The 23579-nt window shown below is 38.7% G+C and overlaps 1 protein-coding gene across 1 annotated transcript in view; it reads left to right on the top strand.

The window, feature by feature from the left end:
• Nucleotides 1–15140, top strand: part of SPMAP2L (sperm microtubule associated protein 2 like) — a 37492-nt gene extending 22352 nt beyond the window's left edge. Inside the window, exons 7-10 of the mRNA XM_010983147.3 lie at nucleotides 2723–2837; nucleotides 11018–11149; nucleotides 13312–13487; nucleotides 14709–15140. Coding sequence (XP_010981449.2) covers nucleotides 2723–2837; nucleotides 11018–11149; nucleotides 13312–13487; nucleotides 14709–14823 — 538 coding nt within the window. The 3' untranslated portion in view covers nucleotides 14824–15140. The remainder of the gene's footprint in view (nucleotides 1–2722; nucleotides 2838–11017; nucleotides 11150–13311; nucleotides 13488–14708) is intronic.
• Nucleotides 15141–23579: the final 8439 nt, after the last annotated feature.

The raw sequence follows: 23579 nt of genomic DNA, 5'->3' as shown, positions 1-23579 counted from the left end.
GAAATATTGTATTCTGTATTGGATTGGTTCAACATACTAAAGTCAAGGTAATACAGCAAATCAATAGAATAAAAAAACCAAAACCACGTGATTATCTGAATAGACTCAGAAAAAGCATTTGACAAAATTTAACACACACCATGCTCAACAAACTATATATAGAAGTGAACTTACTCAACTTGATAAGGGACATCTACAAAAACCCCACAGCTAACATCATAATTGATGGTAAAAGACTGAATGCTTTCACCCTAAGATCAGGAATAAGACAAGAACATCAGTTCTCACCACTTCCATTCAACATCCTACTGGAGATTTGAGTCAGGACAATTAGGCAATAAAAGAAATAAAAGGTATTGAGGTTGGAAAGGAAAAAGTAAAACTATCTCTACTCATAGGTGACAGGATCTTATATATAGAAAATCTCAGGGAATTAACATTAAAACTATTAGAGCTAATAAATGAGTTCAGGAACGCACAGACTCTAAGATCAATATACAGAAATCAATTGTGTATCTATCCACTAAAAACAATCTGAAAATTAAATTAAGAAACATGACTGGATAAAGAAGTTGTGATATATTTATACAGTGGAATACTACTCAGCCATAAAAAGAATAAAATAATGCCATTTGCAGCAACATGGATGGACCTGGAGATTGTCGTTCTAAGTGAAGTAAGCCAGAAAGAGAAAGAAGAATACCATGTGATATCATTCATATATGGAATCTTAAAAAAAATAAAAGGACACAAACTTATTTACAAAACAGAAACAGACACAGACATAGAAAACAAACTTATGGTTACCGGGGGGGAAAGAGGGTGGGAAGGGATAAATTGGAGTTCGAGATTTGCAGATATGAACTGCTGTATATAAAATAGGTAGACAACAAGTTTCTTCTGTATAGCACAGGTAACTATATTCAATATCTTATAGTAACCTATAATGAAAAAGAATATGAAAATGAATATATGTATGTATGTGTATGACTGAAACATTTGTGGCATACCAGAAATTGATACAACATTGTAAACTGACTATATTTCAAAAAAAAAAAGAAATTTAGAAACAATCCCATTTGCAGTAACATCAAAAAGAATGAAACAATACATGCAATGGAGTATTACTCAGCCTTTAAAAAGGAAAATCCTGACACATGCTACAACATGGATGAACCTTGAGTACATTATGCTAAATGAAATAAGTCAGTCACACAAAAACACTGTATGATTCTACTTATACACAGCACCAACTCAAATCATACCAGACTACCAAGTCAAATTCATACACAAGAAGAAGCACATGAAAAGATGCTAACTATCATTAGTCATCTTGGAATTGCACATTAAAACCATAAGCTCTACTACTTACCTCTAGAATGGCAGTAATAATAATAATTAATAAACAAAAAGTAACTTGTGTTGCAGAGGATGTGGAGAAATTGAAACCCTCATACATTTCTGTTGGGAATGTAAAATGGTGCAGCTTATGTGGAAAATAGTTTTCCAGTTTCTCAAATTTTAAACATAGAGTCATCATATGGTCAGCAGTTCCACTCCCAGGCATGTACCCAATTGAATTCAAAACATAATGTAAACATAAGTTCACACAAAAACTTGTACATAGATATTGACAGTAACATTCCATAATAGCCAAAAAGTAGAAACAACTCAAATGTTCATCAGTGGATGCATGGATAAACAAACTGTGGCAAATTTAAATAATGGAATTCAGCCATAAAAGGAATGACATACTGATACATGAATCTTGAAAATATGCTGTGTGGAGGAAGCCAGACACAAAAGGCTACATATTTGGATGACTCTGTTTATTTGAAATTTCCAGAATAGGCAAATCCATAGAGACAGAAAGTCAATTAGTAGTTCCTAGGGGTGGGGGGGAGAGGGACAGGTAATAGGTATGGGATATCTCTTCAGGCTGTTGAAAACGTTCTGAATTTAGATAGTGGTAATAGTCGCACAATTTTGAGTGTATTCTAGAAACCACTGAATTGTACACTTTTAAAAGGTAAATCCTATGGTATGTCAACTATAAATCAATTAAAAAAACTAACAGACTACCCCTAGAGGGTAGTCAGATTCATTCGCGAAAAACTTTTTTCCATATTAGGTTTGTTTGTAGGTTTGATGGTTGATAGGTTTCTGTTCCGGGAAAGGACTATGTGGGAAAATCAACCGAGTTGCTGGGAGTTATGACCAGCAGTATTTCAAACTGCACTGCAGAGGATACTGGCCATCACAGAAGGGTCCTTGGTAATGACTGGAATTCTTGTATCAGGGTTTTGATATGAGGTTTGAGTAGGAAGTAAAATATTTTTTAAACTGGAAGTCTCAATCCATTAGTGGATCATGAAATCAATTCCGTTTTTTTGTTTTGTTTTGTTTTTATCAAATGAAATTTTAAAAATCAGAATGCATTGCCTAGGGAAAGCATTGTTCCATGATCATTTTGTTTCAGATATATGCACAGACTTACATACACTGTATCACAATATAAAATGTGCTTCTTACCTTGGGTCATAGTGAAACAACTTTGAGAAACACCAGTCTGGTAGGTAGAAAGAGCACTAATGATTATGGGAAAAGAAGTTCCTAAGATAGAAACAATTTGTATAATTGATTGGAGGTTGATTATAAGAATGAAGAAAGTAGTTATTGTTCCTCCAATGATTATAATATTTCATGTTTCATTTGCATATAGACCCTTCAGTGATTACTCAACAATAAATTCTCTTCAAATCTCTGACCCTTCTCCCCGGATATTACGACTCTCAATAGCCAAAGGCACAAATCCAGACTATGTTCCTCCAAAAAAGGTAAGTGGGCCCCTGTGAAAGAAAAAATTCCTAATAGACTTTGTAACATGTAATGAGTATGTAATTGTAATGTGCTCCCTCTTACTCCTAGGTGTGTATTTTCCTTTTCTTTGTTTTTATTTTCCCCTCTCATCAAATGAAGTTTTTTAAACTCTCTCCCCTGTGCCTAAGGTATCTGTCAGGATTTTATGAGAGAAGCAGAGCCAGTATGAGTAATGTAAATTTAGCCTTAGGCAATCGTGGGAGCTGATGGAGATGTCTTTGGAAAACTGTTATGGCAGCTGGGACTTGGGTCTGGTCATAGAACTAGAAGCAATGAGAGAGAGTAGGGTAGGTCAGCAGTTCCCTGGAAGGTATTTACTTCAGGGGAAGCCGTTATAGGTTCTTTAGGAAAGGGGTGTCTAGCCTCCTCAGGAAGGGGAGGAAGGGCTGATTTTATCGGTAAGGAAGGCTCGGCAGTAAGCAGGAGTTTAAAGTACCCAGCTTCATTGCCTGTATGTTCCTGGTCCAATTTTCAGGGTCCCATTCCTTCCCATTCATTGCTCTAAGTTTAATATAGGAGACTATGTAAGTTTGGGAATTCAATTTGCGCTATAATTTGCTACTCACAAAATTAGATTTTGAGTTTGGTTTTCAGAATTTTCAGTCCTGTGACCACAGAAGATAAGAGTTTCTTCTGGGTAAGTCACACAAACTTTCTGGTCCCTTAACTGTACTTTAAGGTGAAAATTTAAAGGCCTGAGCTGATTATTTCTTTCCTCAAGTTCTCTAGTGCATTAGAAGCAGTGAGCCAATCCCACTACTTTATTTCACTAAAATGATCTCTGTTAGCAGCTGTCACCACCCAAATCTTGCTTTCTGTTTTGCCAGTGCATGCCATGGACTACCAGGTCTTTTTAACTTTTTTTTAAACCACTGGCAATAAGATCATTAATACCTTTAAATCTAATCAACTGAGAAAACAAATTCTAGATAGTCTAGAACCAATACAGGTATACCTTGGAGATATTGTGGGTTTGGTCCTAGACCACCCCAAGAAAGCAAAAATTACAATAAAGCAAGTTACACGAATTTTTTGGTTATATATTATAAACATAACATACAAAAGTTATGTTTACACTACTGTAGTCTTTTAAGTGTGCAATAGCAGTTTGTCTGAAAAAACAATGTACATACCTTAATTTAAAAAATACTTTACGCAGATTCCTGGGCTCACCACAAGCTGCATCTGACTGCCAGGAATCTGGGCCCAGGAGTCTACATTTTGATCAATTTTCTAGGTGCTTCCCAAATCCCTTAGAGACTTGCTGGGGTCCCTGTCCCCAAGACCACATTGTGACTTTCATGGGTGACTTTTATGGTCCCTACTCACTTGGTTTTGGAGTTTTTTTTCCTATTTTTTTGTTGAAGTACAGTCAGTTTGCAATGTAGTGTTGGTTTCTGGTGTGCAGCATAGTGTTTCAGTCGTGCATATGCATGCATACATTTGTTTTCATATTCTTTTTCATAATAGGTTGCTGCAGGATGTTGAGTATGGTTCCCTGTGCTATACAGTATAAACTTACTGTTTATCTATTTTATGTGTAGTGGTTGGTATTTGCAGATCTTGAACTCCCGGTTTGGCTCTCCCCACCCCCTTTCCCCTGCGGTAACCATCAGTTTTCTATGTCTGCTTACTCACTTGGTTTTGTAGGCCACTTCCTTCATCAAATATACATTTAATATTTTATGACTATATCAGTGCAAATATGATTATATTAATGAATATTACATATTAAAGCATTCCCCCAAAATAAAATAAAAATTAAAAAGTATTTTACTGCAAAAATTACTAACCGTCAACTGAGCCTTCAGTGAGTTGTAATCTTTTTGCAATAGTAGCGTCAAAGATCACTGACCACAGATCAGCATAATATAATAATAATGGAAAAGTTTGAAATATTGTGAGAATTACCCAGATGTGACACAGAGGCACAAAGTGAGCAAATGCTGTTGGGAAAATGGTGCTGATAGACTTGCTTGATGCAGAGTTGCCACAAACCTTCAATTTGTAAAAAAAAAAACGCAGTATCTGCAAAGTGCAATAAAGAGAAGTGCAAATAAAGTGAGATATGCCTGAACAGAGAACTCGTCCTTAAAGTTCTGATTTGGTTAACTTTATGCTGAACTGCCCCCAGACTTAGTGATGTACAACAGCAGCCATTGTATCATGCTCAAGGCTTTTATGAGTCAGAAGTTCTGATAGGGCAAGCAGGTATGGCTTGTGTCTGCTCCAGGAATGTCTGGGGCCTCAACTGGGGTACTTCTAATGGCTTGGGTGTGTGAACTGGTAAGGGGCCGGAACCAGCGGAAGTCTCCTTCACACCTGCCTCAGCTTGGGCCGCTGTAGCACCCTAGACTGGGCGGCTTTAACAACAAACATTTATTTCTCACAGTTCTGGGGGCTGAGAAACCCAAGATCAAGGTGCCAGTAGATTCTTTTCTTGGTGAGAGCCCTCTTCCTGGTTGTAGACAGCCACCCTCTTGCTGTGTGTCACATGACCTATGCTTTGTGCACAGAGTTCTGCTCTCTCTTCCTTGTCTTATAAGCGCACTAATCTCGTTATGGAGGTTCTATCCTTGTGTCCTCATATAAAGCAAATTACCTGCCTCTCAGAGGCCCCACCTCCTAGCACCGTTGCATTGAGGGGTTAGGACTATGAATTTGGCGGGGGTGTGGGGAAGACAGGCATTCAGTCCGTAACAGCACCTTTTGACGGTGCCTACGTGGGGCTGACTTGAAGGCTAGACTTAGTTAGGAATATATGCGGGGGCACCTTTGTATGGCCTCTCTGTGTGGCTTGGCCCTCCCTCAGCATGGCAGCTGTGTTCTGAGAAGGAATACCCTAAAATGGAGTGCCCCAAGGATAAGCATTCCAAAAGAACTAGGTGGAAGCTACATGGTTTTTTTTTTTATGACTTGGCCTCGGAAGTCACATTATGTCACTGGAGTCATCCTCTGTCGATTGATGCAGGTACAAGTCTGGCCAAATTCAAGGGGGCAGGGACACAAACCCCACCTCTCAATGAGAGAAGTGGCAAAGAATTTATAGGCACTTAAGAAAAGAAAACTGCCACACCCAATGATGTGAGTCTTTTGGTATCCTTGCGCATGGTTTTTGTAGGCAGAAAAGGCTGTTCAGAGGTATATTCTTGATTTAAATAATTAATAGTCATCTTTTTAAATTTCAAATTAAAAAATCGATTTCTTTCTTAGGGTTATAAGTATAGTTTGGAAGGTTATTCTAATGACAATTCTAGCAGCTTTTGACAGTGACTTTTAAGAGTCTGGAATAATGTTTGATTTGGTTTCCAAACTTATATACTTCCAAATACTTTAAACTGTATTTATAAATATATTAAATTTGGTTTCTTTTTTGAGCTTCTTACTTCAGCCATCTCCATTAATAAAACCTTCTCAAATATTAAATGACTATGTAAAAATTGAATATAGTAAACAGATATAGTGAACCTGAAGGTTTTGACGTTGTAAGAATGACATCAACTTAATGTCATGATTCTAAATCAGTTACTTAATTATACATTCAGATTGCAGTTGTAAGGGTATCACTGATGGGTCAAACTCTCTTAAAACATGTACCTACTTTTTATTTAAATAGTATATACTTACTTTTTGTTTTAGTTTTTCATCTTTATTTTATTGAAATAGAGTCAGTTTATAATGTGTCAATTTCTGGTGTATAGCATAATGTTTCAGTCATACATATACATACAGATATTTGTTTTCATATCCTTTTTCATTATAAGTTACTACAAGATATTGAATATAGTTCCCTGTGCTATACAGAAGAAACTTGTTGTTTATCTGTTTTATATATAGTAGTTAGTATCTGCAAATCTTGAACTCCCAATTTATCCCTTATCAACCTCTTACCCCTCTGGTAACCATAAGTTTGTTTTCTATGTCTGTGAGTCTGTTTCTGTTTTATAAATAAGTTCGTTTATCTGGTTTTTTTTTTTAGATTCCATATATGAGTGATATCATATGGTATTTTTCTTTCTCTTTCTGGCTTATTTCACTTAGTATGATGATCGCTAGGTCCATCCATGTTACTGCAAATGGCATTATTTTATTCTTTTTATGGCTTAGTAGTATTCCATTGTATAAATATACCACAACTTCTTTATCCAGTCATCTGTCGATGGACATTTAGCTTGTTTCCATGTCTTGGCTGTTGTATATAGTGCTCCTATTGACACTGAGGTGTATGTATTTTTTCAAATTATAGTTTTCTCTGGATATATGCTCAGGAATGGGATTGCTGGATCACAGATTAAGTCTATTTTTAGTTTTTTGAGGAATCTCCATACTGTTTTCCTACAAACTACATTCCCACCAACAGTGTAGGAGGGTTCCCTTTTCTCCATACCTTCTCCAGCATTTATTGTTTGTGGACTTTTTAATGATGGACATTCTGACTGGTGTGAGGTGATACCTCACTTTTTGTTTTAATAATAATTTCAGATTTACTGAAAATCTGCAAAAATGAACATTTTGGTCCACTGACTTTATCATTCTCTCTCCTCTGTGGTGTGTGTGTGTGTGTGTGTGTATTTAAATTTTTCCCTGAATCATTTTTGAGAGATACAGACATAATATACTCCATTTTCCTCAATACTTCAGTGTATATTTCCCAAGAACAGGACACTATCTTATGTAACATACTGTTACCAAGATCATGAAATTTAACATTAATATAATATTATATTTGGTCTATAGTCCATGTTCAGTTTCATCAGTTCTTGCACATATTTATTCTTAAGACAAAGTATTAATTCTATAATTGTGATTCTCTCAGCTTTTTTACAGTTAATTCTAAATCTTAGAGTTTAAAGATAACACACGCCCACAAAAGAAGTCCAGGTACTGTCACAGCTGTCTGAGGATACTTGCCACCAGAGACTTTGGGTGGATACACTATGGGAAGTCCTTTTACTATGAATGTCATTCCAAATCTTTTTTTTTTTTTTTGTAGTAGCTTTATTAGGACTACGAAACTTAGAAAGAAAGGGGTTGTTTCGTAGCTCACTTAGTCCATAACCATCGTTCTCTCTTTACTTAAAGATGTCCACAGCTGCTACTCAGACTAATCAGCTTGGTTAGGTATTTTAAATCTTTGACTCTTGATACATTTTGACTTTTAATACTCTTCTTTTCTATCTGGCAGATACCTTTGAAAATTACGCACTTGTACTCTGCATTTTTATGATGCTTTGTCTCACTTGCTGTCCTAATTTATGAGGTCATTCTACCAACATGTCCCTCCCCAATCATTCTCAATCTCTGATTATTTTCTGAGAATAAAAATTCTCACAGTATAATTAATGGATCAAGAGTATGAACATTTTGAGGTGATTCATATAAATCCCAAAATGTGTTTCAACAGAAGTGATTTTGATTTACATATTTGTGCTGCCTTTTTTACTGCAATAATATATTAATTATATATTTTATAAAGTATTAACTGTATAATAAAGTGATACCTCATTAAAATACTTTCATTTCTCTGATTATTAATAAAGTCAAATAGCTCTCCACATTTATTTACCATGTGTAATTCTTTTGTAAATTTGTCTATTCATGGCTTTATTTTTCTACTGGTCTATACATTTTTTATTGATTCATGAAGTTCTTTTCATCTTAAGGATATTAATTCTTCATCTGTTATATATGAAGTAAATATTTTTCCTAGCTTGTAACTTAAAAGTTTGGGGTTATAATTTATATAATAATAATATATATTTAAATTGTAATATATATAAAATTAAAAATGCATAGATCTTAAATTGTATAGTTTAATAAGGTTTTAACAAATGTATATACCCATGCAATAACCACCCCAATCAAGATGCAAACATTATCCTAAAAAGTTTCCTCATGACTGTTTCCAGTCAGTTCCCGCTCCACCCCCTGCCTCAGAGGGAACCACTTTCAGATTCCTATCATCATAGACTCTTTTTGCCTGTTCTTGGACTTGATATAAATAGAATCATACAGTATATACTCTTTACAGCTTGGCTTCTATTGCTTGACACAGTATTTTTGAGATTCATGCATGTTATTAAGAATATTAATAGATTTTTCCTTTTTATTGACAAGTATTATTTCATTGTATAAGTATATCACAGTTTGTTTATTCATTCACTTTTGGTGGACATTTGGGATGTTTCCAGTTTGGGGTTATTTTGAATAAAGTTGCTGTGAATATTCCTGTACAGATATTTTTGTGGACATACATTTTTATTTCTCTTGTATAAATACCTAGGAGTAGAATCAGCTCTTCTATCCTATGACCCAACTGGCCATAAGGTATGTGTATATTTAGTTTCAGGAGAAACTGCTCAAGTATTTTCCAAAATGCGTGTGCAGTTTTAATCTCACCAGCAGTGTATGAGTGATCTAGATGCTGTACAGACTTTACAACATTGGTATTGTCAGCTTCTAAAATATGTAGCCATTTTAGTGAGTGTATAGTGGCATCTTGCTGTGGTTTTAATTTACATGTCTAGGATGGCTGTTCATGTTGAGCACTTGTCATGTGCCTGTTGGCATTTGTATGTCTTCTTCTGTCATTTAGTTAGTAGATTTTGTGAAACATTCTTTTGGATTTTCTTCCTACAGAATCACATTTTGTGTTAATGAAGAGTTGGCTTGTCTTATGAAGCTTTTACCCATTTAAAAAAATGGGTTATTTTCCTTTTATCAATGATTTGTAAAATGTATTTATTCTGGCACATTTCCTTTGTCAGGGTTATGTATTTGTGCATATGTTCTCTCTATTAATTTTCCTAATTGTATCTTCTCTAAAGAAAAAGATGTTCAATTTGTCAGTTTTTTCTTTTATAGTTAATGCTTTTGGCGTCTCAACTAAGACATCTTTGTCTTCCCCCAGGTTGTGAAGGTGTTGTAGATTTTCCTATAGAAGCTTTGTAATTTTTGATTTTATATTTATATATATTATCCACCTTGAATTAGTTTTTTGGTAGCTGTGAGGTAGGGATTGAGGTTTGTTTTTTTCCATACCGAAATCCAATTTTTCTAGTACCATTTGATGGAGGGCTTTCTTCTCCCTGTTGAATGGCCTTGGGTCTATTCGTGGACTTCCCAATTCTGTTGTAATTGTTTACTTACCTATTCACATGTCAATACTTTACTGTCATGATTACTGTAGATTTATAAGTCTTGAAATAAAATAGTATAAGTCCTCCTATTTTGTTCTCCTTTTTCAGTTTATTTTTGGTTCTTCTAGATCTTTTCCATTTTCACATGAATTTTAGAATCAATGTGTCAGTTTCTACAAAAATGTCTGTTGTGATTTTGATTAGAATATGTAAAGCAACTTAGAGAATTAACATCTTAGTAATAGTAACTCTTCTAATCCATGAATATTTTATCTCTCTTTATTTAGATCATCTATAATTTTTTCCACCCACAGTTAAAACCCTGTTTTATTTCCTGTTATTGATCATATTATCCTCTCAAAGTCTTGTAAGTATTGAGTTTGAATACAAGTGCTTTAAACAGAAGACCATGTAATTTGAACACACTTCCACAGTTAAGGTAGTGAGGAGTGTCTTGGGGGACTAGTACAACATTGTCTATGAAGGTATATGGTTTGGCCTTTCTTCCTCTTGGCTTTGGTTTCTTTTTCTTATTTGTTCCACTTAAGAAAAGAGCCACTTACATTCATTTTAAGCATGAGGATTTGTGATAATGATTCCTGATTTCCAAAGAGCAAAATAATTAAGAACAAAGTAGAGCTTTCCCCCTTACAGTGTTCTTATGTGGTAGGGCTGGCCTTCCGTCTTGTCTGAGTTTATCATTCCAAAATCAGTGTTGCCATTTATCTCATAGTCAATATGTGTAATTACCATTTCCTCCCCATCTTTAGTTTAATAGTAAGTTCCTAAAAAGCTCGGTTGGAATCCATTCAACCTAGTTTGAAAAGGATGGATATTGATCCTTGCCACTATGATCATAGGTTACTACAGGATTTTCCTCCTTTCTCCTAGGTTTGCTGAGAAATCTGCTCCAGAGGTCAGACACTACTTTGTAACCTTGACTGAGATGGTGTTTATTGTTTGATACTTGAAGGTACTATTTTTGTTTTATCCCCTAGATTGAAACCAAGATTTCAATGTCTGCCCTGACTGCTGTTGCAACTCCAAGGATTGTAGAGCTTTCCCATCCAAGGATCAAGATAGAGGGTCTGTGCTTTGAAAGAGAAAGGAGTGAAATGCCCATCCATCCTGTAAGCCATCACTGCCTTGGCATCCTTTGGTTCACTTTCCAATTGTTCCTAGGGTGGTATTTTGCCTCTATAGGGCATAGACCAACGTCACTGGAAAAGAGAACCTTCAAAGAGTGGTCTGTGGCAAGAAGGAAGACCTAGCTGCAAGACAGGGAGAGAGGCTGGGGGCAGAGGCGGAGAACATGGGCTTTGGAGTCAGTAAGATCTGGGTTCAAATTCTCACCTCACCACTCCTATCTCTGTGATTTTTAACAACCTTCCTGAGCCTTATTTATTGAAAAGAATTTGAAGGCCTGCTGTGTGCCAGGCATCTGCCCAGTGAACAAGATGGAGGGAGACAAAAAACAAAGAAGTAAACAAATAAGATAATGTCAGGTAGTGATAAGTGCTATGAAGAAAACAGAATAGGAAGTGTGTAACTATGGCTGAGGGTGGGGAATGAGTGTCTTTCCATATGGTAGTCAGGGAAAGCCTCTCTAAGGAAGGGATATTTAAGCTGAAACCTGAATAATGAGAAGGAATCAGCTAAGTGAAGATCTGCAAAGAGAATATTCTAGTAAAAGGAAGAGCACATGCCAAAGTCCTAAAGTTGGGATGACCTTGACGCTGGGTGGAGCTGGGTGAGCAAGGGGATTGTCAAGATAAGTTTCCAGCTTTAGGACTTAGGACTTGTGATAACAGATGAGGCAGGTGTTCAGCTCAGAGCCTGGCACATTCAGTGGCTTCTCTCCCTCTTCCTCCCTGACGCTCCCCTCCATTTATTGTAATGGCCACTTAGCCCCCAATCCCAGTTGAGTTTTCAATAAATATCTAATGTTCATGTTGCCAAAGGAGGTCAGACCAATTTCATCCTCCTTATAGGAACCTGAGGATTTGATAGGGAATTCTGTTAGGAAATTCCCTGTTAGGGAATCAAAAACTCTTGGTAAAGTGTCTTGAGTTTGCTAAAGTGACTTGCCTTGTGATCCATGGACAAGTCACTTGATTCGCAGGTTTGTTTGTTATGTAAAATGGAAACTATAGGCATCTTTAGTTGCTAGGATTGTTTGAATTTTTTTTTTAAGTCTTAAAAAAGTGATACCACCACAGTAATCATACTCTTAGAACCCAAAGTAATCTGTACCAGTGCAACACAGAACCATTTCAGGGCTTCTGAGAGGCATTTGCTGTCATCCTAATTCTTTTGAATGAGCACCTGAGAGAATAGTAGCTACACGTCATCCTTCGTATTTTACCAATAAAGCAACATAATAGAAAGGCCTCCTTGTAGACATAGTTTTCAAAGTAAGACCAAAAGGAGTTAATCAGTCAGTCAGTCAAGATATATTTATTTAGCACCAATTATGCACCAGAGCCTAGTCCAGAAACAAGTACTTCTCTTAAGCAGCTTGTATTCTAATGGGGAGAAGCAGACAATAAACATACCAGCAATGAAATGGATGAGCTAAGTCAGGTGTTGGTAAGTGCTGTGAAGAAGATTAAATAAGTACTGTGGAAGAGGGTAATTAGAAACAATGATTTCTCTTGGGTGGTCCGGGAAGAACTCCTTGAGGATGTGATTTTTGCGTCTGGAGACGAACAACAAAGAGGCCACCATGACAAGATACAAGAAAGAGGATTTCAAGCAGAACTAGCAAGTGCAAAGGACCTGAGATGGGAAGAGCTGGGCCGGGGGGCCTTGTGTGGTGGGAATCACAGTGATGGAGGCGGGGAGGGGTGGAAGGGGAGGCCAGAGGAGGGGCAGCGGCCAGATCATGGAGGGCCATCTAGGCCACAGTAAGGAGCCTAAATGTTATTCTTAGCAAAATGGAAAGCTACTAGAAGGTTTTAAATCCTGAGAGTGACATGATCTTACCTGGGCCTCAGAAAGTCCTTCCCTCCTGGAGTTGTTACGATGATTGCAGAGGAATGATGGCGGCAAATCACTTAGAACTCCATCTGGCTCATGGAACACACGAGTTAAAATGCTTTTTCTCTCCCTCAGTAACTGTGACATGAAGGCTGGATTGCAGAGGGGCCAGAATGGAAGCAGGAAGCCAGTGTGGAGAGTCTGTTGCAGCAACCCAGGAGAGAAATGATGGAGACTCATTAGGGGTATAGCTGTAAAGAGAGGGAGGCACGAAATTGGAGATGTATTTTGTGTCTTTTTGTTTCCACTCTAGATATCCTGTGCTGCCTTGCTAGCCAAACCTAGCCCTCGAATAGTAGCTCTAGCTAAGGCCAGACCTCTTCATCAAGACTACTTACCTCCCCGGGATGCCTCCTGGCCAGTATCTTATGCTGCTATCCATTCCAAAATATCTCCCAGAATCCAAGAACTAGCTAATCCAAATACGAGGTACGTCACTTTAAGGGTAAGATGGGACAGGAAAGGCTGGGGGTGGTAGGGAAAGGGGAAAGTTGACCTCATCAGGACAGTGGAAAGAATTGTCAAAATAGAAGAAAATTTTAAAAACATCTCACTTGTTACATTTGCTGTGATAAATCTATGATCTTCCTACCATAAATAGAAGGCTACAGTTAAAGAGTTAGTGGGCCAGAATTGAACTTTAGACCTAGGAGACAACTCTGTCATTATGGATACAGGATTATTTATCTAACATATATTGTTAAGTGAAACAAGTTACAGAACAGAAGCATAGTATGTTGCAATTTGCATAAGAAAAAAGTAAGTATGTGCCATATAGTAACTCAGAGAAGTAAACAAGAAGCTAGTGGTGATAGTTACTTTGGGGGCCTTGGGAGCTGGGATGGGAGGGAGACTTATTTTTCACCACATAGGCTTTTGTATTTTTTAATGTTTTTGCATCATGTACATGTATGAACTATTTCCAATAAATCAGAAAATATACTCAACAGAGAAGAAATTGCCTCTAATTCCTGTTCATTTTTTAGAAAACCTCTTAACTTGCCTGAACCTCAGCTCATTTGGTTCCCTTCAAGGGATAATACCTGATCCCCTTTTTAAAGCATCATCAGGAAAACCTAACTGAAAAAGTTGTCATAGTCTTGAGCTCAAGAACAGGAAATATTTTAGGTCTTATATAATAAAATATTTAAAAAATTTTTATAACTTGGTTTTCCTTAAAAAAAAAAGTTCAACATCAAATGAAATGACACGCATTCTCTGTACACTGACAAAGGAAAGGGAAAAGTACGATCAAGAGCTCAAGGTTCTATCCTGGTAGCAAAATTATTATTTGGTGGTTAAGGTGTTAAGGGTGGAAACTTAAAAAAATTGATTTCTTTAAGTTCACCAGAGGACTGTCTGGCTTGTTTTTAACATTGCTAAATTATTGAGAAATTTCCAGAATTTACTTTCTGTGGAGAGAGCCAAGGCTTTAAAATCTGACACATACACAGATCTAGATTTGATCACAGATCATTCTTACAACTTCCCTGGGCCTTCAATTCCTTATCTGTGCAGTGAAGGTGTGGCGTGCTTATGAAAATCAAAATAGGATAATATCACAGTGCCTACCACATTGTGGATGCCTGAGGAATGTTAGTTCTTTTCCTGTTCATCTTACTTCAGGTTTAATCCTTTTTTCCATTTCAGGACTCCTATGCATATTATATATTACGATCCAGAAGTCTTTAAAGTCAAGCCAGCTGCTCTGAAAACACAATGTTCTCCAAGGATCCGTGAGCTGGCAGAACCTGTTAGGCGTTAAGTGCAGAAAAGCCGCATCAGTCAAACTCTAGTTATGTTTCTGGAAGACAGATGATTTAGTTCCCTGGTCTGGTACTATCAGTTGTATCCTCCACCCCCTCAAAACACACGAGACCTCCAGGGAACATCGCTGTGACTATCGAATAGCAATCACTGCTGCTGCCTGGAGTCACGTCTTTAGCAGGTTTGGGGACTCCAGCATGCAATAAAAGAGAAAATGATAGCCTGCCTCATTATCCTTGCCATCTCCTCAAGCGTATCTTGGCTGTCTCATTGCTGGGACTAACCTGGAAGAAACACTCTTCCTTATCTTTGCTGGTTTTGCTTTTCTTTTCCCAGTGAGATCTGTGTTTTGCAGGAGCTGATCTCACATCAGCGCCTTCTCTAATAAGTCCTGAGAACTGAAATCATTCTGTGTTATTTTTCCAACGTCCCCTCATAACTGAGAAATAACACTGACATGGTGAAGCCTTTGTGGATAAGTCAATATTTATCATCTGTAGATGAAATTTAGGGAACAGTTTACCGTAAGTGATCACATCTCCATCAAGCTGCTTTTTTTTCATGCTCAGTGTCATGAAGTGTTATCATGAAGGACAGAAAAAAACAAGGCATTGGGTAAGTGTTATAATGCTTTGTCAAATTGCATCTGCCCAGAGTTTTTCATTTTGGTTTATTCTCTCCATGGAGCAGTATTTTACAAATGAAACTAACCTTTATGGCATATCTAGCTTTATATGAAAATGAACTTGTTTACACATGAATGAGTTCTGTCTCTAAGGCCTGTATGTTAAGGGGCTAGCTACTGTTATAGAGAGGCAGTAGTTTTGGTGGTTTTTTGTTTTGCTTCTGTTTGGGTTTTTTTTTTTTTTTTTAACATAGAAAAAAAGCTGGGTTTATTGATTAAAATGAAATGTGGAAGCTCAGTTCTTTCCCTAGCTCGAATTAAAATAAGCCGAGAGCTACTGGATTTGAATCCAACAAAGAGAGAGAGTTCCTTTCCATGGTCAGTGCTGAGATAGGCTTGTGGTAGGAGGTTTGGCCCTCCTTAGATTGCAGAGCAAATGTTTTTTCTGTACTTTAGGAACAAATCACCTGAATCACACATTAAGCCTGATATGTGAATTGATAACTGAAGCCCAACTAGAATTTATCTGGGTCTAGGATAAATCATGACATTTATAAAACTCAAGTACATTTCTGAGATACCTTCAATGTTTGTACATTTCAGAACACGGTGAAATGTATATATTAAGAAGTACTCTGAAAAGATGGACTTCTGGCAAGGCTGCAAGAGGAACTCCAGTGACCACACTCCCCAGTGAAACTTGTGAACATTAATTTTTTTTTTTAATTAAAGCTTCTGGAAACGGTCCCAAGGACAAACAGCAAATATCTATGAAAATTCAGTAAGAAAGGTGAGAGTCTGTGATATTCGAACCACATTTAGGCAGACTGTTGTTTCTTACCACAAATTCCAAGTTCTGTTTTAAAATTCCTAAATTATGTTCACCTTTTGCCTACTCCCTTTGACTTGGATACAAGAATCTTAGAACCTAATGAGCATCATGTTCAAACATTGTGAGCCCCTCAGTAAGTAAAATTCCTAGCATTGTGACTAGTCACAGTAGGAAATCAAAAATTGGTAGGCACCATCCTCATTATCATCAGTGTGGCATCAGTAGCAGCTACCAGCAATATCACCTCCACCACCACCCCGGGGAAGGGCCATTTCCTCATGCCCCTCTTCTACCTGGTTTCTTGTGCTTTAATCTGAATTTGTTTTTACTTGCTCCATGGAGTGTGTATATGTGTGCCTGTTCATATGCATGTGTGCCTGTCTTTAGTATGTGTTTATGTGTAAACTGAAAACTTCCTAAATCCTTTAAAGAAGTGGTTAAGTTATAATTAAATAGTCTCACTGAGGAATGTTACAGAGGCCTGTAATGAACTACCGAGTGTTACGATAATTTCACTAAGAGGCTCGAATGTGTTCTCACCCCTTTTCACTTTCAAGGGTAATAGCTGTGAATGTCTATGTTTCCGCAGCTTTTATTCCCAAATAGTAGGAGTTAACTGTCAGGCCTTGGAGTGATTTTCAGCTCCCTGTTAGAAGGAGAAAGGTGGAGAATGTGATTTTCTCCTTATTAGATACGTGAAATTTAGGAAAGTTAAGATTGTCCATTTTGGAATACAGCATCAATCAGACTATTCATGGTCTACCTGAAGTGTCAAAGGATTTTTTTCAAAAAGCTACTAGTTAAGGAAGGCCCAGAATTTCTCTGGACAAATAATAAAGGTTAAAACTGTTTTATCCTGTTCTACATTATAATATTCCCTCCTTTCCTCCTCTGATTCTCCAAAACAAACAAAATGAAACCTTAATTGAAAGTTCCCATTAGATCAGGTTAAACAGGATTTTTGCTGAACTTGACTATCATTGTGCCCCAGCTCAACATCTGAATAGTCTATTTTCGTAACTCAGTTAAGTGTTGACTAACTTCACGTTGAATTAATTATTAAAGAAAAGCTCATTAAAATGTTGATATAAAATATGTTTTGATTTTTTTGAACAGTAGGAAAATTAAATTTATTCATCTAAATATTGAAAAGAGAATGGGTATTGTTGACTAAACTTAAATGGTGTACTAATGAGTGTTAATTGACCACTATTATTCTGGTAGTTGTAATTGAAAAGTAATAGCAAAGAAGTACCTCACATTTAAGTAGTAATTTTAATTTCTTTAATTCCCAAATATTACTAGTTTACCTTCAGTTATACTGTAAGAAGAGATAGAGAAGACATGATTCTACCTTGTTTATATTTCTTACTGAAAAACAACGAGATGTTATGTACCTTTATTTAACTTTAACAGTGCTAAACTATGGGGAAAAAAGTGATAAACTGAATCCTCCTGGTGTTGTCTCATTATATTTAACCATGGATTTTCTGCCTTTTTTGAACAATTTATGAAATGTTCTGTACTTTGGATTTTTGTCTGAAAGACAGACTAGACATATTGAATACTCTCTCCAGATTGTTTTAAAAATTAGTAGCTAATTTTAATTATTTTTAAATTATTATTTTATTATTCATTATTCTAAATAGCTTCTTTGGAAACCAGAAGGAAAAATTATATACATGCAATATATGTATACTTTTTTTATACATATACATTTTAAATTTGACCTCAACCACTTCTTTTTTTTAAATTGAGGTGAAATTGGTATATAACACCATTTGGGAATTTTGAACTTGAGTTTTAGAATCAGACAGACCTGGGTTTGTATCCCACATGGATCATTTACCAGGTATGTGATTTTGAACAAATTCCCTAACTCCCTGTGCCTCAGTTTCTTTATGTGAAAAGTGAGTTCCTACTGCACTATTTTAAAGATTAAATAAAAGTATGTAATAAGGTATGAATAGGGAAAAGTTGTTTAAAAATTCAGCTCCTTTTGCCGTCTGTGGGGGTGGCATAATTCATATCACCAGGAAAATAAATATATTTGTGGCTTGATTCATACATTAAATGAATGTTCATTGAATATCTTTCTTTGCCAGGTACTGTGCTGGGCACTGGAGCTATCATAGTGAGCTGAACAGATATGGGCTCTGCTCTCTTGTGCTGTTTAGTCATTTGGGAGAGATGGATGCTATTCAGACATTCACAAATAAGTGTAAAATTACAGCAGTGGCAAGTGCTACGAGGAGAGGTTATAGTGCTATGAGGTGACGGATTAGAGAACTTTGACTCCCTCGGGAAGGTGAGGGAAAGCGTCTTTAATGAAGGGACGTTTGGGCTGAACTCTAAAAACTGAGTGGGGTTAACTAACAAAGAGGGGACAAGAAGTCAGTCCAGGTAGTGAGAACACGTGTTTAGTGGCCGTCTGTTGATTTGGGGGCCACACTGCACCCATTCCTGCCTCTTCTGGTAAGAACTCCCAGTTTTCTCTTGGGGAATTACTTTCTCTTCACTGATAGAGGATTATTGGGGCTTTTATTCCAGGTGCCCTGGCCCAGGCCTGGGCACGTGGCCTGAGCCAGCCAGGCTCGCTGATCTCTCCTCCAGGGCAGAGTGGTGCAAGTGGCAGGGGTGGCTGGAGCCAGTACTTCCCAGTAATGGCGACCTGATGAGGCTTCATTTTGCTCCTCCTGCTGTGTCCCTGGAGCTGCCCTGGCCCTCCCATGGCCCTTCACCTATTCCTTTGACAGAGGAGCTGTGCACAGCCTTCCAGTAAACCGCCTGTGGTAGATGTGGGACTGAACGGCCAATGTGGCTCAGATAGGAAGTAAAAAGACGTTGTGTGATCAATGAGGAGGCAGAGGATGGAAGCCAGGCTGTACCGGGCCCTGGAGGCCATGTTTAAGATTTCAGTCTTTATCCTGAAGCCAGTGGGAGCTGTTGAAATAATTTAAGCATACGGATAATGTAATCATGGTTGCCTTTTGAAGAAATTACCTTGACAGATAAATTGGGGAGGGGGCAGTGGCGATTGGCAGACAAGTTAGGAGGCTACTTAGTAGATCAGATGAAGGGTGTGAATAGCTTGGTGGTACCGTGGTGGAGATGGGAAGAAGTGACAGAATTGAGAGGTAGTTGAGGAGGTGAGTTCTCACAGGATTTAGTGATGAATTGGATATGGGGTAGGGGAGAGAAAAGCATTCAAGATAATTCTTGATTTCTAGTTTCTGAAACAGGATAGATAGTGAGACTCTGAATATACAGATGGACAATGGCCAGGCCGTATATGACAACAGAACTCTGACCCACAACCTCTGTAGCAACCAGGTTAGGAATCCAAACCACAACCTCTGTAGCAGCCAGCCTAGAATGGTCAGGATCTGGTCAATGGTCCCTCTTGGTGCCTACTTTTGGCCTCCACTCCCAACTCATTATCAACCAGAGAAAGCCAAATATATTCCATAAGTGACTCACATATGATGCCCAGTTTCTAAGTTAGCTGATCTCCAAATTCCCCATGCCAACAGTGTCTAACAGAGCGTTCCCAAAGCCTTTGTCCCCTGCCCGCAGCTATAAAACTGGCCCACTCCTCTGCCTTTGAGTCTCTGCCAAATGCAAGTGGTGGCGGCTGACTCCCTTGGCATAGCAATCTCTGAGTAAATAGCCTGGATGTGTTCTCATTTAGTTGATCTTCCTTTATTTCCACAATAGTTACCCTTTGACTGACAGGGAGATGACCAAAAGAGTGGAGAAGCTTGGGCTCAGTTCTGGACACTTAGGTTAGAGGATGCCTTTGAGACATCGAAAAGGGGATGGCAGGGGCAGGGCTGATGGACCCTAGGCACTTTTGCCTTTCTGCGTCCTTTGTTCCTTAAAATAATATTAAAAATTATATTTTATGACTGCATTAGTATAAAGATGAACATGTTAATATTTTATATTAAGGCTGTTTTGTTACTAAAAGTTCATTTTTCCCTTCTCATATAAAAATAACTAAAACATTTTTGTAAGCTCCTAAAAATATTGTGGGCTGTAGGCAGCAGGCCTACTGTGCCCAGTGGAGCAATTGGCCAGGTTCAGGCAGGCAGTCCTTGCATGAGTCTGTGTTGCAGCACTGAGACCTGAGATCTCCTGGAGATACACATGTGCACGGCATCCCGGTTAGCTGTGGTTGGAGCCAGGAGGTGAGAGGTGGGACCAGGTGAGGGGGAACCGTGACTTGATATTTGCTGATGTTAGAGAATTGCTATTAATTATATTTAGGAGGGTATTGGTTGTGGTTTTAAAAGAAATTCTTTTAGAGATGCAAGCTGAAACATTTGTGAATAAAGTGATATCTGGAGTTTGCTTTGCAATAATCCCAACGGGGTAGCGGATGAGGGTATAGATGAAGTAACTCTTTGTTGTGAGTTGAGGATTGTTGAAACTAAGTGATTAGCATAGGGTTCATTGTAATATTCTCTCTTCTATTAGATATGTTTGAAGTTTTACATAATAAAGTGCAAGGTAGGAGGGGAGCAAGATGGACGGTTACAGGTCTCAGCAGAGGCTTCAGGGGCCTGAGCAATGTGAAACTCCCCCAGCACTCTGCATGCCAGTCAGTCTGCTTTACTCCCACGTGTTTGGTATAGAGGCTGTTTAAAGTGGAACCAAGGTAAGGTGTTTGCACTCCGTGCCTGGGGTTAGTGTGGGGGAGAAATAGCACATACAAAAGGTGAGAATTCATAACTTGGTGGAAGTGGGATCATGAGGAATACCCACTAGGAATAATAAGACAAACCCCTGCTCCCACCGCGAATCCAGGGGCATGGGAGGGACTCGGGACTTTCACCACACTTACATGGGGGAGAGGTTTCAAGTCAATTCTAATTGAATTTTCAAAGGTCAGGATGCCTCTGTTGACCTCTGGGCTGCAATGCTTGACACACCAGATGTAAAGAATAAGTGGGAACAGAGAAGGTGTTTAAGACTTGTTTGTTAACCTGGATTTGGTTGATGGAAAAAAATGGGGGCATAAATGTTACATGGCTTCCGCAGTCAAGGGGAGAGGAAGTGAAGGCAGCTCTACTTCTGGTCAAGGAGGCTGATTCTGTAATAAGGCTCCACCAAGTATTAGTGATACAATCTTGTACAAATTACTTAGCTTTTCAATGAAAAGGGGCTAATAGTGTTTGCTACTGAGATATGGAAGTTTCTGATAAATTATACCCATCCGTTCCCTGCCGGAGTCCAGAAACTATTGAGAAACCTGGGCAGATGGAATTCAGAATAATTCATATACTACCTATAATGCTGTTTGGAGAATGTGATTTTGGTGGACCAAATGGATTTCTAATTTCTAATGGATTTCTCCTCTTGAATTGGACTGAATCTCTCGGCAGTTCTGCTCCATCCCCCAGAGCAGACAGAATACACTCTATCCATGCCACCATTGGCAGCAGAGACCTAGCCCAGGCAGTAAGGACAAGGAGCCTGAAGTCACGTGTTCTTTCACAGTTTGTGTTGGTTTTTCTTCTCCATCTGGGAGGGACTGCCAGGTGGGAAAGCTTCCCCACCCATAGCTGCATGCATCTGCCTGCCTGCCTGCTCGCTGTTGCCAAGGCGTGGTCTGCTAGAACTTCCAGGATGTTGGGCATCTTAGGCTGGAGTGCAAGACAGGGCAGGCATAAGGCTGGAGACAGAGAAAGGTGGCTGTGGGGAGCAGGGGAGCAGAAAGAAGCAGCTGGTCTTCAGTGTGAAGTGGGGAGTGAATCTGCCCCAGGATACTAGGGACACGATGGTGGGGGGCAGGCAGCTGCTCTGTGAACAGGGTGAGGGTGGCTGTGGCTTGAGCAGATGCACATCAAAGGAAAGCAATAACAGACCCCAGGTAACACACCATGGTTTCTGTAATCGTCTAAGCAGACAGAAGTGCCCTGGGGCTTGAATAGTTTGAAAGTACCACAGCCCTGGCTTCCACAAGCTTAAAGCTTGCGTCAGGGTAGCCTGGGTCAGGGAGCCATTTCCTGCTTCCCTTGTCATTGGTGGAGAAAAAATAAGTGACTGTGTTGTCTGATGTCAAATTTATAGGGAGGCAGTGTAGACATGGCTGGGAGTGTATTTTCTGGAATCAGAATGACAGAATTTGAACCCTGGGCTCACCACTTACTATCTCTATGTCTTTGAATAAATTTACTAACTCCTCTGGGCCTCAGTTTCCCCATTTGCAAAACGGAGATAAAAATAATACTGTCAAATGCTGCTCCCCAAAGCACCACCAAGGAGCTGGTGGACCAAGCAGAGCTGAGTTTATAGCTCAGTGAGATAAGGGAGATCCTGACCTTGACAGAGTCTTAACAGCATGAAATAAAGAAAGGGCAGTGGTGGGATATTTATGAGTTTCAGGCTTGATTAGAATTGGGCAAGAGCTTGACAGATACAGCAAGGTGAGGATTTCTGAAGGAGCCTTTGAGAATTGATGAGGCCAGTGGAGTGCCTTCAGGATAATACAAATTGTGTGTAAGAGTTTCCTAAGGTATATTACTGAAGGTGGTGGGTAAAAGTCATGTGAATGCAGACTGTGAACTGTGTGGGTGCATATGGTTTGGGTTCAAGTTCTCCAGCTTACCTCCAGCATTGTTTGAAGATTAAATGAGACATGGGTGAGTGCCCTGAGTGTAGGCACGCCTCATGGTCAATACTCAATGACTGTTATCATTACTGTGTTATTTTCTCATCCAGCCCCCATTTCTCCTGCAAGTTTGCTAGTGCATCAAATTCCACCTCCAGAATTGTTTTCCCATAACCTGAGGCTTTATCCCTTTTTCAAAATGCAAACACAGACAGAAACCAAATCAGCCATTTATACCTCAGCATGTCAGAGTTTATAAAATCCTAGAAGCTGAGAATATAAGCTGTACTAACCCCTTAGGAGAAATAGCCCCATACATCCTTAAGCTATTCTGAAGGGGCCTTGCCTTGCACATGCACAATTCCAGCAAGACTAAAGGACAACAAACAGCACTGGATCCCGAGCCCCTGAATTTCTCCCTTTCAATCTGGTGCGTCAGGCTGCTCCAGTCTTTTAAGATGTTCTTACCTCCTCGGTGTTTGTGCTTGCCCGGGGTTCACCAGAGAGACAGAAGCAGCGTGAGGGTATCTTCCTTCCTCCCTCCCTTCCTTCCTTCCTATCCACCTGTCTGTCTATCTGGGATTTATTATGAGGAATTGGCTAATGAGATTATGGAGGCTGAGAAGACCCATGATCTGCTGTCTGCAAGCTGGAGATCCAGCAAAGCCAGGGGTATAATTC

The sequence above is a fragment of the Camelus dromedarius genome, chromosome 1 (assembly GCF_036321535.1).
Source record: "Camelus dromedarius isolate mCamDro1 chromosome 1, mCamDro1.pat, whole genome shotgun sequence".
NCBI lineage: Eukaryota > Metazoa > Chordata > Mammalia > Artiodactyla > Camelidae > Camelus > Camelus dromedarius.
The sequence above is the reverse complement of the archived record's forward strand: the minus strand, read 5'-3'. Positions and strand labels throughout refer to the sequence as shown.